The sequence below is a fragment of the Ursus americanus genome, chromosome 14 (assembly GCF_024610735.1).
Source record: "Ursus americanus isolate L20-20 chromosome 14, mUrsAme1.1.p, whole genome shotgun sequence".
NCBI classification, from domain to species: Eukaryota; Metazoa; Chordata; class Mammalia; order Carnivora; family Ursidae; genus Ursus; species Ursus americanus.
Genome location: NC_142140.1, coordinates 39,643,348 through 39,657,038, shown reverse-complemented (window position 1 = coordinate 39,657,038; position 13,691 = coordinate 39,643,348). Strand labels below are relative to the sequence as shown.

At 41.5% G+C, this 13,691-nt stretch overlaps 1 protein-coding gene across 1 annotated transcript in view; it reads right to left on the bottom strand.

The window, feature by feature from the left end:
* PRKAR2A (protein kinase cAMP-dependent type II regulatory subunit alpha) overlaps positions 1-13,357 on the bottom strand; it is a 90,952-nt gene extending 77,595 nt beyond the window's left edge. Inside the window, exon 1 of the mRNA XM_045778886.2 lies at positions 12,821-13,357. Within this exon, the coding sequence (XP_045634842.2) occupies positions 12,821-13,073 (253 nt within the window). The 5' untranslated portion in view covers positions 13,074-13,357. The remainder of the gene's footprint in view (positions 1-12,820) is intronic.
* Between the last annotated feature and the right edge of the window lie 334 nt (positions 13,358-13,691).

The window sequence follows — 13,691 nt, the reverse complement described above, 5'->3', positions numbered from 1 at the left end:
ACTTGAGGAGAGAGAGCGAGGCTAGTGTAGAAACAAGCTTAGCAACCAAGGAGGGGTAGGTAGGGCTAGAGAGAGAAGTAGAGAAAAAGACAGGGACCAAATCCTACAGGATTGTGTAGACCACAGAAGAAACGTGGATTTCATTCCACTTGCAATGAGGGGATTTAAATTGAAGAATGATGTGATCTCATCTCCATTTTTAAAAATCTCTCAGGGGCGCATGGGTGGCTCAGTCAGTTAAGACGTCTGCCTTCGGCTCAGGTCATGATCCCAGAGTCCTGGGAACGAGTCCTGCATTGGGCTCCCTGCTTAGCGGGGAGCCTGCTTCTCCCACTCCCTCAGCCTGCCACTCCCCCTGCTTGTGCTCTCTCTCTCCCTCTCTGTCAAATAAATTAATAAAATCTTTAAAAATAAAAATAAAAAATCTCTCTGGCTACTAGGTGGAAAATGGACCAGAGAAGTAAGATGTCTGAGATAAGAAACTACCGTGGTTGTCCAAGCACAAGAGGAGAGCTAGGGTCGGGACCCAGAAAAAGCATACTGGGTATGACACTCAAAGCACAGCAACAAAAGAAAAAAAATAGACAAACTGAACTTTATCAGAATTTAAAACTTGTATTTTCCAAGAATGTAAAAGGACAACTCAAAAAATAGGAAAAAAACATTTGCAAATCACATACTGGATAAGGTACCAGTATCTGAAATATGTAAAAATCTCTTACATCTCAACAACAAAGACAACCCAGTTTTTAAAATGGACAAAGGACCTAAACAGACATTTCCCCAAAGAAGATATACAAATGGACAAACACAAGAAACATTATTAGTCATTAGGGAAATGCAAATGAAAACCATAATAAGATACACTTCACACCCACTAGGATGGCAATAATAAAAAAGACAACTGTGGGCAATGACATGGAGAAAATGAAATCCGAGTATACCGGCAAGAAGGTAAAATGGTTAAGCCACTGTGGAAAAAAGTTTGGCCCCTCTCAAAAAGCTAAGCTCAGAATTGCCATGACCCCACAATTCTACTTATGGGTATATACCGAAAGAACTGAAAACAGGTATTCAAACAAGTAAATGCACAGGTATGCAACAGCAGCACTAGTCACAATAGCCAAAAGGTGGAAAATGCCCAATGCCCACCAACTGATTAATGGAAAAACAAATCACAATATACATGTATATATATTTGCATATATATACACACATATACATCATACATACATACATGTAATATGATAGAATACTACTCAGCAATAAAAAAAGAATGAAGTATTGATACATGCTACAATACAGATGAACCTTGAAAACACAAAGCTGAGAGTAAGGGGCAGACACAAAAGATCACATACTATACGACTCCACGTGTACGAAATGTCCAAAATAAGCAAATCCATAGAGACAGAGTGCAGACTGGTGGTTGTCAGGGGTGGGAGGAAGCAGGGGAGGGAATAGGGAGAAGCTGCTTAATGGGTGAAGGGTTTTACTTGGGAGTGATGGAAATGTTTCAGAACTAGACAGAGGTGATTATAAAATATTGTCAGTGTATTAAATGCCACTAATTGTTCACTTTATTATTTATTTACTTACTTGAGAGAGAGAAAGCATGAGTGGGGGGAGAGGAACAGAGGGAGAGGGTGAGGGAGAAGCAGACTCCCCACTGAGCAAGGAGCCTGAGGAAGGATCTATCCCGGGACCCCAAGATCACGACCTAAGGCAAACGCTTAACCAACTAAGCCACGCAGGCACTCCACCCCTTAATTGTTCACTTGAAAATGATGACTTTTAGAGATGCCTGGCTGGCTCAGTCAGAAGAGAGGGTGACTCTTGATCTCGGGGTTGTGAGTTTGAGCCCCATGTTGGGTGTAGACATTATTTAAATATTTTTTAAATAAAATAAAACGATGAATTTAATGATACGTGAATTTCATTCAATAAAATGTTTTTTAAAAAAAGACAATGACAACAACAACAACAAAAGACAATAACAAATGTTAGTGAGGATGTGGATAAACTGGAACCCTCACACATTCCTAATGGGAATGTCAAATTGTGCAGCCACTTTGTAAAAGTCTGGCAGTTCCTCAAAAAGTTAAACACAGAGTTGTCATACAACCCAGCAAATTTGCTCCTACATATACACTCAAAGCATTTCAAAACTTGTGTTCACACAAAATTTTATGTGATGTAATTTGGGTATGTAATGTACATCGTGGGGACTACAGGTAACAATACTGTAATTATACATTTGAAAGTTGCTAAAAGAGTAAATCTTTAAAGTTCTCATCACAAGAAAAAAGTTAATTATGAGGTGATTGATGGATGTTAACCAAACTTACTGTGGTAATCATTTCACAATACATCATGTATCAAATCATTACACTGTATATCTTAAAGTCATAGAATGTTATATGTCAAAAGTATCTCAAAAAAACTGGGGGGAAAAGTATGTTCACACAAAATTTTTAACACAAATGTTCACAGTAGCATTATTCATCACAGTCAAAAAGTAGAAACACCTCAAAATAGGTAATTTGATGAATGGATAAAGAGAATGCAATATTCATATAGTGGAATAGCATTTGGCCATAAAAGGGAATGAAGTACTGATAGATGTTATAATATGGATAAACCTTGAAAACATCATGCTAAGTAAAAGAAGCCAGGAGCAAAAGAACACATATAATTCTATGTACATGAAGTGTCCCAAATAAGAAAATCCGTACAGACAGAAAATAGATTGCTGGCTGCCAGGGTGAGAAAGAGGGATGAGGAGTGACAATAATGGGTACAGGGGTTCTTTTGGGGGTATTGAAAATGTTCTGGCAGCAGCTCTTTCTGCTCATGGGTCCTGTCCCCATACTTAAATAAAATCACCATTTTGCACCAAAATAGAAAAAAAGAAAATGTTCTGGAATTACATAGCAGTGATGGTTGCACAACTTTGTGAATGTACTAAAAACCACTGAATTGTATTCTTTAAAAGGGTAAATTTTATGTGTTATATCTCAATTACAAAAAGAGAAAAAGAAAGCAAAACATAAGATTTATCAAACATATGGAATCAAAGCTAGTATAGCAGAGGTAAATAATTGGAGGCAGTATTTCATAGAACTTGAAAAGGATGAACGTAAGAGTGAGGGGGGAAAACAATCAGAAACTACTCTCATCCCCATCCTAATCTGAAGTCTTGGCATTTACCCATACTTTTTAAACCCAGAATGTCAGAGGTCCCCAGGATCATGTCACAGTCTTATTTTCTCCAACATGGATAGCCTCATCCACTTCCATACCACACTGATGGCTCCCCACACCTCTCTTTCAGTCTTGACCTGCCTCCCAGTTCCAGGCTGTTGTTACCATGGCTATTTCTACCTGGCCACCCTGCAAACCTATCAAATTGATGCAACAGATCCAACTCTGTCTTCCCCTTAATTTAAGAAAAAAAAGTCGGGGAGCAGGGAGGGAAGAAGATGGGAAGGAAGTGGAGGAAGAAAGGGAGGGGAGGAAGAAAGATTAATCTTAACAATTCTGAGTATGATATTGTGATATAATAAGAAATATATCTTTGGCCTCTGGCACTGGTTCCTGGCACAGAGCTCCTTAAAACCCTTAGAATTTCCTGAGTGACTGAGAGGAGTATCTTGTTATTCCTAATAAGCCCCTTTCAACCATACCCAAGCTTAAGCTAATAAGGAGGATGGGGGCTGGTTACCAGAGGAACCAACCAGGTGATTGGAACTTTCAGCCCCTTGACCTCCAGGGAGGGGAGAAGGGCTGGGAATTGAGCTCATCACCAATTACCAACGATTTAATCAACCGTGCCTACATAATAGAACTGCAGAAAACTCTAAATAAATGGGTTCAGAGCTTCCAGATTGAACACACTGAGGTGCTGGGAGGGTGGTACGCTCAGAGAGGGCATGGGAGCTCTGCGCCCCTTCCCACATACCTTGCCCTATGCATCTCTTCCATTTGGCTGTTCCTGAGTTGTATCCTTCATATTAAATTGTAACAGTAAGTAAAGTGCTTTCCTAAGTTGTGTGAACCATTCTAGCAAATTATCAAACTCCAGGAGGGGGTTGTGGAAACCCCCAACTTACAGATGGTCAGTTAGAAGTATAGGAGGCTGGGACTTATGATTAGCCTCTGAAGTAGGGTCCCATTTTGTGGGACTGAGCCCTTAACCTGTGTGGTCTGCATTAACTCCAGGTAGTGTTAGAAGTGCTGGGAGCAGAGAAACGACAGCTTTCCTTTATCTAGTATCTTTATTAACAGCATTATCCCTCTAGTATTCCAAGAAAAATACCAGGTTCACCCCAGGAGGAGTGTGAGGAGTAAACCCTGACTTTCCTCTCTCCCTCACCTTCCAAAAGCAAGGAGTCAATAATTCTTATCAACTCAATCAAAATAAGTATCTCAAGTATACAACCCTACATGGAATGTAAGCAGACATGAGATGAAGATAAAGGTTCAACCTTCCTAAAATGAATAAAATCGAAATTAAAACATTGAGAAAATTTTTCCAAAAATTACTACGTTTTAAAGAATTTTAATACCTTGTGTTTTCAAACGTACAAATTTTGTATTCACATATGTTGTTGGTGACGGTGTATACTGATCAGCACAATCCTTCTGAAAAGCATATGATTACATAGTACTTATTAAATAACAAAGAAAAGTACATTTTGACAAAATAGTTCTATTCCTAGCAATATATTCTAGGAGAATAAGCCAAAAATGTTTAAAAGGCTGTGCACTCTTTGAGGTCGATGTGGTCACAACTGCAGTGGAGCTTGGGGTGCCGGCTCCTACTCCTGACTCCCTGCTAGCGGCCCTCCCTGAGGAACAATTCTGTCAGGAAGCTGAACTGCATCCATGACTCTTAAATACAACAGAAAGTCACCCCTGGAACCAGAGGTAGCGATTCACCAAACCAGAATTAACCCTAACTAGCCGGAACATAAAATCTCTGAAGAAAGTGTATGCTGCCTTGATGAGAGGAGCAAAGGAAAAGAATCTCAAAATGAAAGGACCAGTCAGGTGCCTAACAAGACTCTGTGAATCACTGCTTAGAAAACTCCTTGGGGGGGCGCCTGGGTGGCACAGCGGTTAAGCGTCTGCCTTCGGCTCAGGGCGTGATCCCAGTGTTATGGGATCGAGCCCCACATCGGGCTCCTCCGCTATGAGCCTGCTTCTTCCTCTCCCACTCCCCCTGTTTGTGTTCCCTCTCTCGCTGGCTGTCTCTATCTCTGTCGAATAAATAAATAAAATCTTAAAAAAAAAAAAAAAAAAAGAAAAAAGAAAACTCCTTGGGGCGCCTGGATGGCTCAGATGGTTAAGCGTCCAGGTCTTGATTTGGGCTCAGGTCATGATTTCAGGGTCGTGAGATCAAGCCCCATGTTGGGCTCCACATTAGGCGTAGAACCTACTTAAGATTCTCTCTCTCTCTCTCTCAATCTCAATCTCTCCCCCCTCCTCTGCCCCTACTCCCCCTCCCCCGCAAAAAAAACCCATCAAAACAAACCAACAAAAAGACTTTTTACTCTTCGTGGTGAAGGTACTAACACTTGGGATCTTTTTCAGATAAGGATCTACAAGTAACTCACTAACTTGCACAGTCCTGAGATTGTTAAACAGATTACTTCCGTCAGCACCGAGCCAGGAATCAAGGTTGAAGTCACCACTGCAGATACTTAAATTAACTACTTTCATAAACTATCCATTGTTGGGGTACCTGGCTGGCTCAGTTGGCTAAGCATCTGCCTTCAGATCCCAGTATCCTGGGTCAGGCTCTCTGCTCAGTGGGGAGCTGGCTTCTCCCTCTCCCTCTGCAGTTCCCCCAGCTTGTGCACTCTTGCTCACTCTCTCACTTTCTCTCAACTAAATAAAATCTTAAGGAAAAAAAAATTATCAATTGTTTAAAAAAAAACAACCCATATACATAAAATAAGTTCATTCAAGCAAACAACTGGAGGCAACCTAAAAGAGAATAATTAAATAGAATATAATATATTCACTTGATTTACAAAATCCAGCAAAAAATCATGACAACAAAAAGCAGCAAACTACATCCAGCAGCACATTAAAAGGATTATAATTTATACCATGATCGAGCGGGATTTATCCCAAGAATGCAAGGGTGGTTCAACATACAAAAATCAATCAGTGTAATATACCACATTAAAAGAATGAAGGGAAAAAGCCACATGATCATTTCAATTGATGCACAAAAAGCATTTGACAAAATCCAACACCCTTTCATGATAAAATCACTCAACAACTAGGAATTAAAGGGAATTTCCTCAGGGCACCTGGGTGGTGGCTCAGTCAGTTAGGCATCTGCTTTCAGCTCAGGTCATGATCTCAGGGTCCTGGGATCAAGCCACAGATCAGGCTCCCTGCTCAGCAGGGAGTCTGCTTCTCCCCACCCCACTTGTGCTCTCTCTCTCTCTTTCTCAAATAAATAAATAATTTTTTTAAATAAAGAGAATTTCCTCAACATGGTGAAGAGCATTTATAAAAAACCCACAACTAACATCTTACTCAATGGTAAAAGACTGAAAACTTTCTCCCCAGATGAGGAAAAAGACAAGGATGCACACTTTATACTTTTTAAAATTTTTATTAATTTGAGAGAGAGAGAGAGGGGGCATGAACAGGGAGAGGGGGAGTGGGAAAGGGAAAGGGAGAAGCAGACTCCCTGCTGAGCAGGGAGCCTGACAGGGGGCTGGATCCCAGGACCCCAGGATCATGACCTGAGCCAAAGGCAGATCCTTAACCAAATGAGCCACCCACGAGCCCCAAGGATGCCCACTTTAGTCACTTCTATTCAGCATAGTACTGGAAGTCCTAGCCACAGCAGCAAGAAAAATAAATAAAGGCAGGGGCGCCTGGGTGGCTCAGTTGTTAAGCGTCTGCCTTTGGCTCAGGGCGTGATCCCGGCGTTCTGGGATCGAGCCCCGCATCAGGCTCCTCCACTGGGAGCCTGCTTCTTCCTCTCCCACTCCCTCTGCTTGTATTCCCTCTCTCGCTGACTGTCTCTCTCTCTGTCAGATAAATAAATAAAATCTTTAAAATAAATAAATAAATAAAGGCAATCAGATTGAAAAGGAACAAATAAAACTATTCACAGATTACATGATCTTATATATAGAAAACCCTGAAGAATCCACAGGTTGCAGGGTACAAGATCAACACACAAAAATCAGTTGTAGTTGTATACCTTCACAATCAACACTCTGATGATAAAAATTTAAGAAAACAGGCTTTCTTACAGATATGGAAAAGCTGATCACAAAATTCATACTGACTCTTGATCTTGGGGTCATGAGTTCAAGCCCCATGTTGGGCATAAAGCTTATTTGAAGAAAAGAAAAGAAAAGTAAGCAAAGTGGTTATATTGTAAATGTATTTAATGTATTTAATGCCACTGAATTTATACTAAAAATGGTTAAAAAGGGGGGCACCTGGCTGGCTCAGCTGATGGAGCATACAACTCTTGATCTCAGGGTTGTAAAGTTTGAGCCCTTCATTGGGTAGAGATTACTTAAAAACAAAATCTTTTAAAAAAAGGTTAAAATGGCAAATTTTACATTATGTATATTTTACCACAATTTAAACAGGGAGGGGTAGGAGGGAGAAGGGTGATTTAAGTGATAGTGTAGAGAATGGATGGGGTGGAGGAGAGATGAGTGGAAAGCCCACAGACGCTCAGCTGCATACACCTGAGAAGCAATAAAAGCCAATCCCAAGACAGGAACAGTGGGGAAGGAAAGATGAGAGAGCCCCGAGAATAAAATAAGAGAGTGAGAGACACAGAGAAAGACTGATTCCTAGGTTTATAGCTAAAAAACTTGGAGGAAACAGCAATGTGACAAATAAGCTAACAATATCAATTTTAGGCATATGAGTTTGAGAGATGAATAAGAGATGACCAGCTGGCAAAATAAGCATAAACAGGTATGTGTATCAGCAGAGAACGTTTTGAAGCTATAGTTTTTATTTTGAAGGTCCGGGTTCAAGGCAATAAAAAAGCTCAGGAAGACAGTTGCTCACTGAAGCTGAAAAGGTAACATACTAAATTCTAGAGATCATGAACCATCATTTGAAGGGCAGAGAGGAGACCAAGTGGTGGATGGAGGGCCAAGGGAATGAAGACACAAATGCCAAGAGAGAGAGAATTTCAGGAGAGGGTGGTTCAACAGTGTCAAAATCCTGCTGAGAGATCCAGCTATGCGAACTGCAGGAATATTACTATTAAGCAGTTCCAAAAAAGTTCTGCTAATGCTGTTTGGGCCAACTCCTATGTTATGTGGTATACACTGTGCAGTAAAAAATGCTGGGGAAAATTCCTAAGGAATCCACTTTAAAAACCACTAGAATAAATAAGTTCAGCAAGGTTGCAAGACACAAGATCAATATTTTAAAAACTTAACAGTTTCTATACACTTGCAATGAGCAATCTGAAAATGAAAGTTAGGAAACAATTCCATTTACAATAGCATCAAAAGGAATGAATTACTTAGGAATAAATTTAACAAAAGAAGTGTAAAACCTATATCTGAAAACTACAAAACATTGTTATTCTTTAATTTAGGAATTAAAGAAGATCTAAACAAATGGAAAGACATCCCATATTCATAGATCAGACGAATAATGTTAAGATGGCAATACTCTCCAAATTAATCTACAAATTCAATGCAATCTCTATCAAAATCTCAGTTGCCCTCCTTGTAGATATTGACAAATTAATCCTAAAATTCATATGGAAATTCAAGGAACCCCGAAAGCCAAAACAATTTTGAGAAAGAACAAGGCTGGAGAATTCATACTTGCTGATTCCAAAATTAGTACAAATCTATAGTATAGCAATCAAGACGGTGTAGTAGTGGCACACAAACAGATACACAGGTCAGTGGAACAGAATTAAGAGGGGTTTTTTTGTTTGTTTTTGTTTGTTTGTTTGTTTAAGTAGACTCCATACCCAGCATGGAGCCCAACAGAGGGCCTGAACTCACAACCCTGAGATCAAGACCTGAGCTAAAATCAAGAGTCAGGCGCTTAACCAACTGAGCCACCCTAGGCATCCCTAGAACCCTTAATACACTGCCGGTTAGAATGTAAAATGGTGCAGCCATTTTTGGAAAACAATCTGGCAGTTCCTCAAAAGGTTAAAAATAGAGTTACCACATGGTCAAACAATTCTCCTCCTACATATACATACCAAAGAGAAATGAAAACATACATCCACATGAAAACCTGTACACATGAATATTCATAGCAACATTATTCATAATGGCTAAAAAGTGAAAACAACCTAAATGTCCATCAGCTGATGAGTGGATAAACAAAATCCGTATATCCATACATGGAATAGTACTCAGCAACAAAAAGGAGTAACATATTAATATATGCTACAACACTGATGAACTTTGAAAACATTATGCTAAGCAAAAGAAGCCAGGAGAAAAAGACCATATACTATATGATTCTATTTATATGAAATGTCCACAATAGGCAAATCTATAAACAGAAAGCACATTAGAGGGGAATTGGCATTGATGGCTAGTGTATGAGGTTGTTTTGGGGGTGATGAAATTTGATTGTTCTAAAATTGTGGTGATGGTTGCACATATCTGTGAATATAAAAAAACCACTGAATTATACATTTAAATGAGTGAATTATATAGTATGTGAGTTATAGTCCACAAAGCTATTAATATATATATATATGTATATATATATATATATATACATATATACATATGTATGTATATATGTATATGTGTATGTATACATATATATGCTGGGAGATCCACAGGTATAAATGTTTTATAGTAAGTACAGAAGTGAATCAAGTCTGGATGCCAATTTATTGTTCTCATGAGGATGCAGTTACAGTAACTTATTAATAATAAGTCTGAAGTCTTCAGGCTTTTCCAAGAATTAAATACTCATTACCATACTTCATACTTGGTGTGCTGTTTGACATCGAAACATTGTTACTAAAACCAATAACAGGGGCGCCTGGGTAGCACAGGGGTTAAGCGTCTGCCTTCGGCTCAGGGCGTGATCCCGGCGTTACGGGATCGAGCCCCACGTCAGGCTCCTCCACTATGAGCCTGCTTCTTCCTCTCCCACTCCCCCTGCTTGTGTTCCCTCTCTCTCTGGCTGTCTCTATCTCTGTCAAATAAATAAATAAAATCTTAAAAAAAAAAAACCAATAACTGCTAGTAACTTATTTGAGTGTTTCAAATAGCATACAATTTTACAAACTGAACTGGTGGTTAGCCATACTAAACAAAATCTCCCTTGCTAAAAACAGATCCAACTCTACACATCCTAGTTCTTATTTTAGGTATTCTGGGCTTATTACTCTAATGTTCCTAATCACTGAATATGTAATGTATATTTTTCTTGTCTTTTTAAAAATTGTGATAAAATATACATAAAACTTACCATTTTAACCATTTAAGTGTACAGCTCGTGGCATTAAGTACATCCACAGTGTTGTGCAACCGTCACCCCTATCCAATTTCAGAACTTTTTTATCATCCCAAACAGAAACTCTACACCCATTAAACAATAACACTCCATTACCAGCTCCAGTTAACCTCTATCCTACTTTCTGTCTCTATGAATTTACCTATTTCGGGTACCTCATGTAAGTGGAATCATGGATTTGTCTTTTGGTGTCTGGCATATTGCACTAGCATAATGTGTTTGTGGTTCATCCACGTTGTAGCATGTATTAGAATTTTATTCCTTTTAAAGGATGAATAGCATTTCATGGTATGTATATACCACAATTTATTTATCCATTCATCTGCTGATGGGACATGGGTTGTTTCCACCTTTTGGCTATCATGAATAATGTTGCAGTGAACACTGGCATGTAACTATATGTTTGACTCCCCACTTTCAATTCTTTGGGACATATACATAGCTGTGAAATTGCTCAATCATACGGTAATTCTATATTTAACTTTTTGAGGACCCACCAAATTGTTTTCTACAGCAGCTAGACCATTTTACATTCCCGCCAGCAATGAACAAAGGCTCCCACTTCTCTACATTCTTACTGACACTTGCAATTTTTTTTTCCGTAATAGCCATCCTCATGGGTGTGAAGTGGTATCTCATTGTGTGCAATGTATTTTTAGTCTATTATCTGTAAATAGAAGTTCACCTTGTGTTGATTTCTATAATTATACGTAGCACAGCCACGTTAGAGACATAAACAACAAATATTTACATGCCAATAAAATAAAGCACACGGTTACAAAGATTTAAGTCAACTCAATTTTGAAGAAGATATCAAAGATGACAAAGAATGTAGATATAACACAAAACCTGTAAACTCCATTTTACTCATCTAGGATTAATTTCTAAAATACTAATATGTGTACACAAAAATTTCACAAAGCATTTGTGATTTATAGATATGACAGTGAAATAAATGTAGCAGTCACTCCTGAAATAAAACTTTTTGAGACACATTTATCCCTGGGAGATCACTGTCACTGTCCCCATTTTAAAGATAAGCGAATCTGAAATCAAACAGGTTTAACCACTTGTCTTAGACCACAGAGCAAATCTGTAGAAGAGATTTGGAAAATACCAATTTGATTTCTAGGCTTAAGGTGAAAATCTCATAACTGAATGTGCAAAAAGTCAAAGAAACACTGAGAACCATTTCTACTGTTGACAGTGAATAAACTATGGGAAGCTGTCCACAACACTGAAGCTTACAACCTCCAACAGCAATGACCAATGATTAACTCCTTGTTAGCGGATCTGAATGTGGATTCGACTCAGAACTACTCTGTGTTTTTTTCCAGTACGCTCTAATAACACTAAGTCTCTAACTTTGTCTCTGTTTTCATCGTTTTGTTAAATTTTGGCGGTTGAAAAGTAGGATAATTCTATTGTTAATTGACAAAGCCTATGTTGAAGCAACCAAGGAAAATGGGACTGTTTTTTGACAACCTTGCTTAAATCAGATATAGAAATGGTTACTCGTTTTTTTCCCCTGCACCCTATATGCTCAACAAGTTACCGTTTACCCTCACCAAATTTGATCCAATCGTTTTAGCGAAGTTGAAATATATATTACATATATTTTAAGAAATATTTTAAGAAATTTTAAGAAATAGTAAGACTATTTTAAGAAATCCATGTCCAGTTATGCAGAGGTGAAATAACCTGACTGGGATTTCCTTTAAAATACTTCAGCAAAGCAAAGAAAAAAAGGAGAGATGAAACATTTGTGACTGTGACAGATATTTAAACTGTTGAATGTGGATGATGACATATAGGGGTTCGTTTCAACTATTCTCACACTACTTTTGCCTGTGCTTAAAGTTTCCACCATAACTTTTCACAAAATGAATGATTTCCAAACAAAGTTACCGTCCTGGTTATTAAAGATGAGTCGGTGGTTGTAAACGTCCTTGTCTTCGGAACCAAACGCGGCGAAGGGTCCCCCAGCAGAGGCGAGGCCGACGTGGGCTCCGCGCCACCACGCGGGCTGAAGGCGCGCACGTTTTCTCCCAGGCTTAATCCGACAACTCACTCCGTGCGCTCCCGGGCTCGGAGAACCCCCGAGCTCAGCTGGGAAGTGGCGCACGCTGGGCTCACGCCCGCGGCTCGGGAAACCCCGACACGGGGAACCCCGACAAACTCCGCTCGAGAGCTCCAAGGTCCCGGCCCAGTATGGTCGGTCCCCGCAGCCCCTCTAGACCGCTGGAGACCCCTGCACCGCCCCTTCGTCCCCCCACCGCGAACGTCGGCCCAGCCCGCCGCCTACCATCCAGGTCCTCGTCGTCCTCCGACTCGGTGTCCGCCTTCGCGTCGGCAACCAGGCCAGGGCCGAGCTCCAGAGCCTGGGAGCCGGAAGGAGGGGCGGCAGGCGGGCTGGCGGGTTGCGAGCGGGCCTCGCGCAGGCGGGTGAAGTAGTCTACCGCGAAGTCGACGAGGTCGGGCGGCTGCTGCCGCAGCACCTCCACCGTGTACCCCTGCAGCAGCTCCGTGAGCCCCGGCGGGATCTGGATGTGGCTCATGCCGGCGGCGGCCGCGAGGACAGGCGGGTCCGGGCCGCCGGCGGCCACTGCCTCCGCGCTCCCTCACGCCGGCCTCTCGCTCGGCACCCGCGAGGTCTCCTCACGGGCGACCCGGCTCTGGCCTTCCTTGCGCCGCGCCGCCCTTCGGCCGGGTGTGCGTTTTCGGGCTGCACGACCCTAAGATACTCCGGCCGGCCTGGTGCCGCCGCCGCTGTCACTGGGCAGCCGCCGCCGCCGCGGGGACCCACGAGCGGGCAAGCGGGACGGGCGGGGCAGAAGCCCGGGTTGTGACGCACGGGGCTGCGGGCGTGCGCGCCCCCGCCGACCGCCGGCCCCCAGTGCGCGTGCGCCGCTGGGCCGCCCGCCGGTTTTGTGCGGTCCGGGGTAGAATCGCGGGAATGAGTGGTCTACCCGCTGAAGGGAGTCGTCAGTGCTTCCCACCTAGTCCCGACAACCTTTCCCATATTGTTTCAACATTCGCTACGAGCCTCCTGTTTGCCAACACTTGGTAGGCTCCAGGGACACAGCCTAGAGTTAGATACACGCCTGGCACACACATTACAACCTCAGTGTGGCTCTGGCTGCTGTGGAGAGCAAGAGCGCCCACTTTAGGGGGTG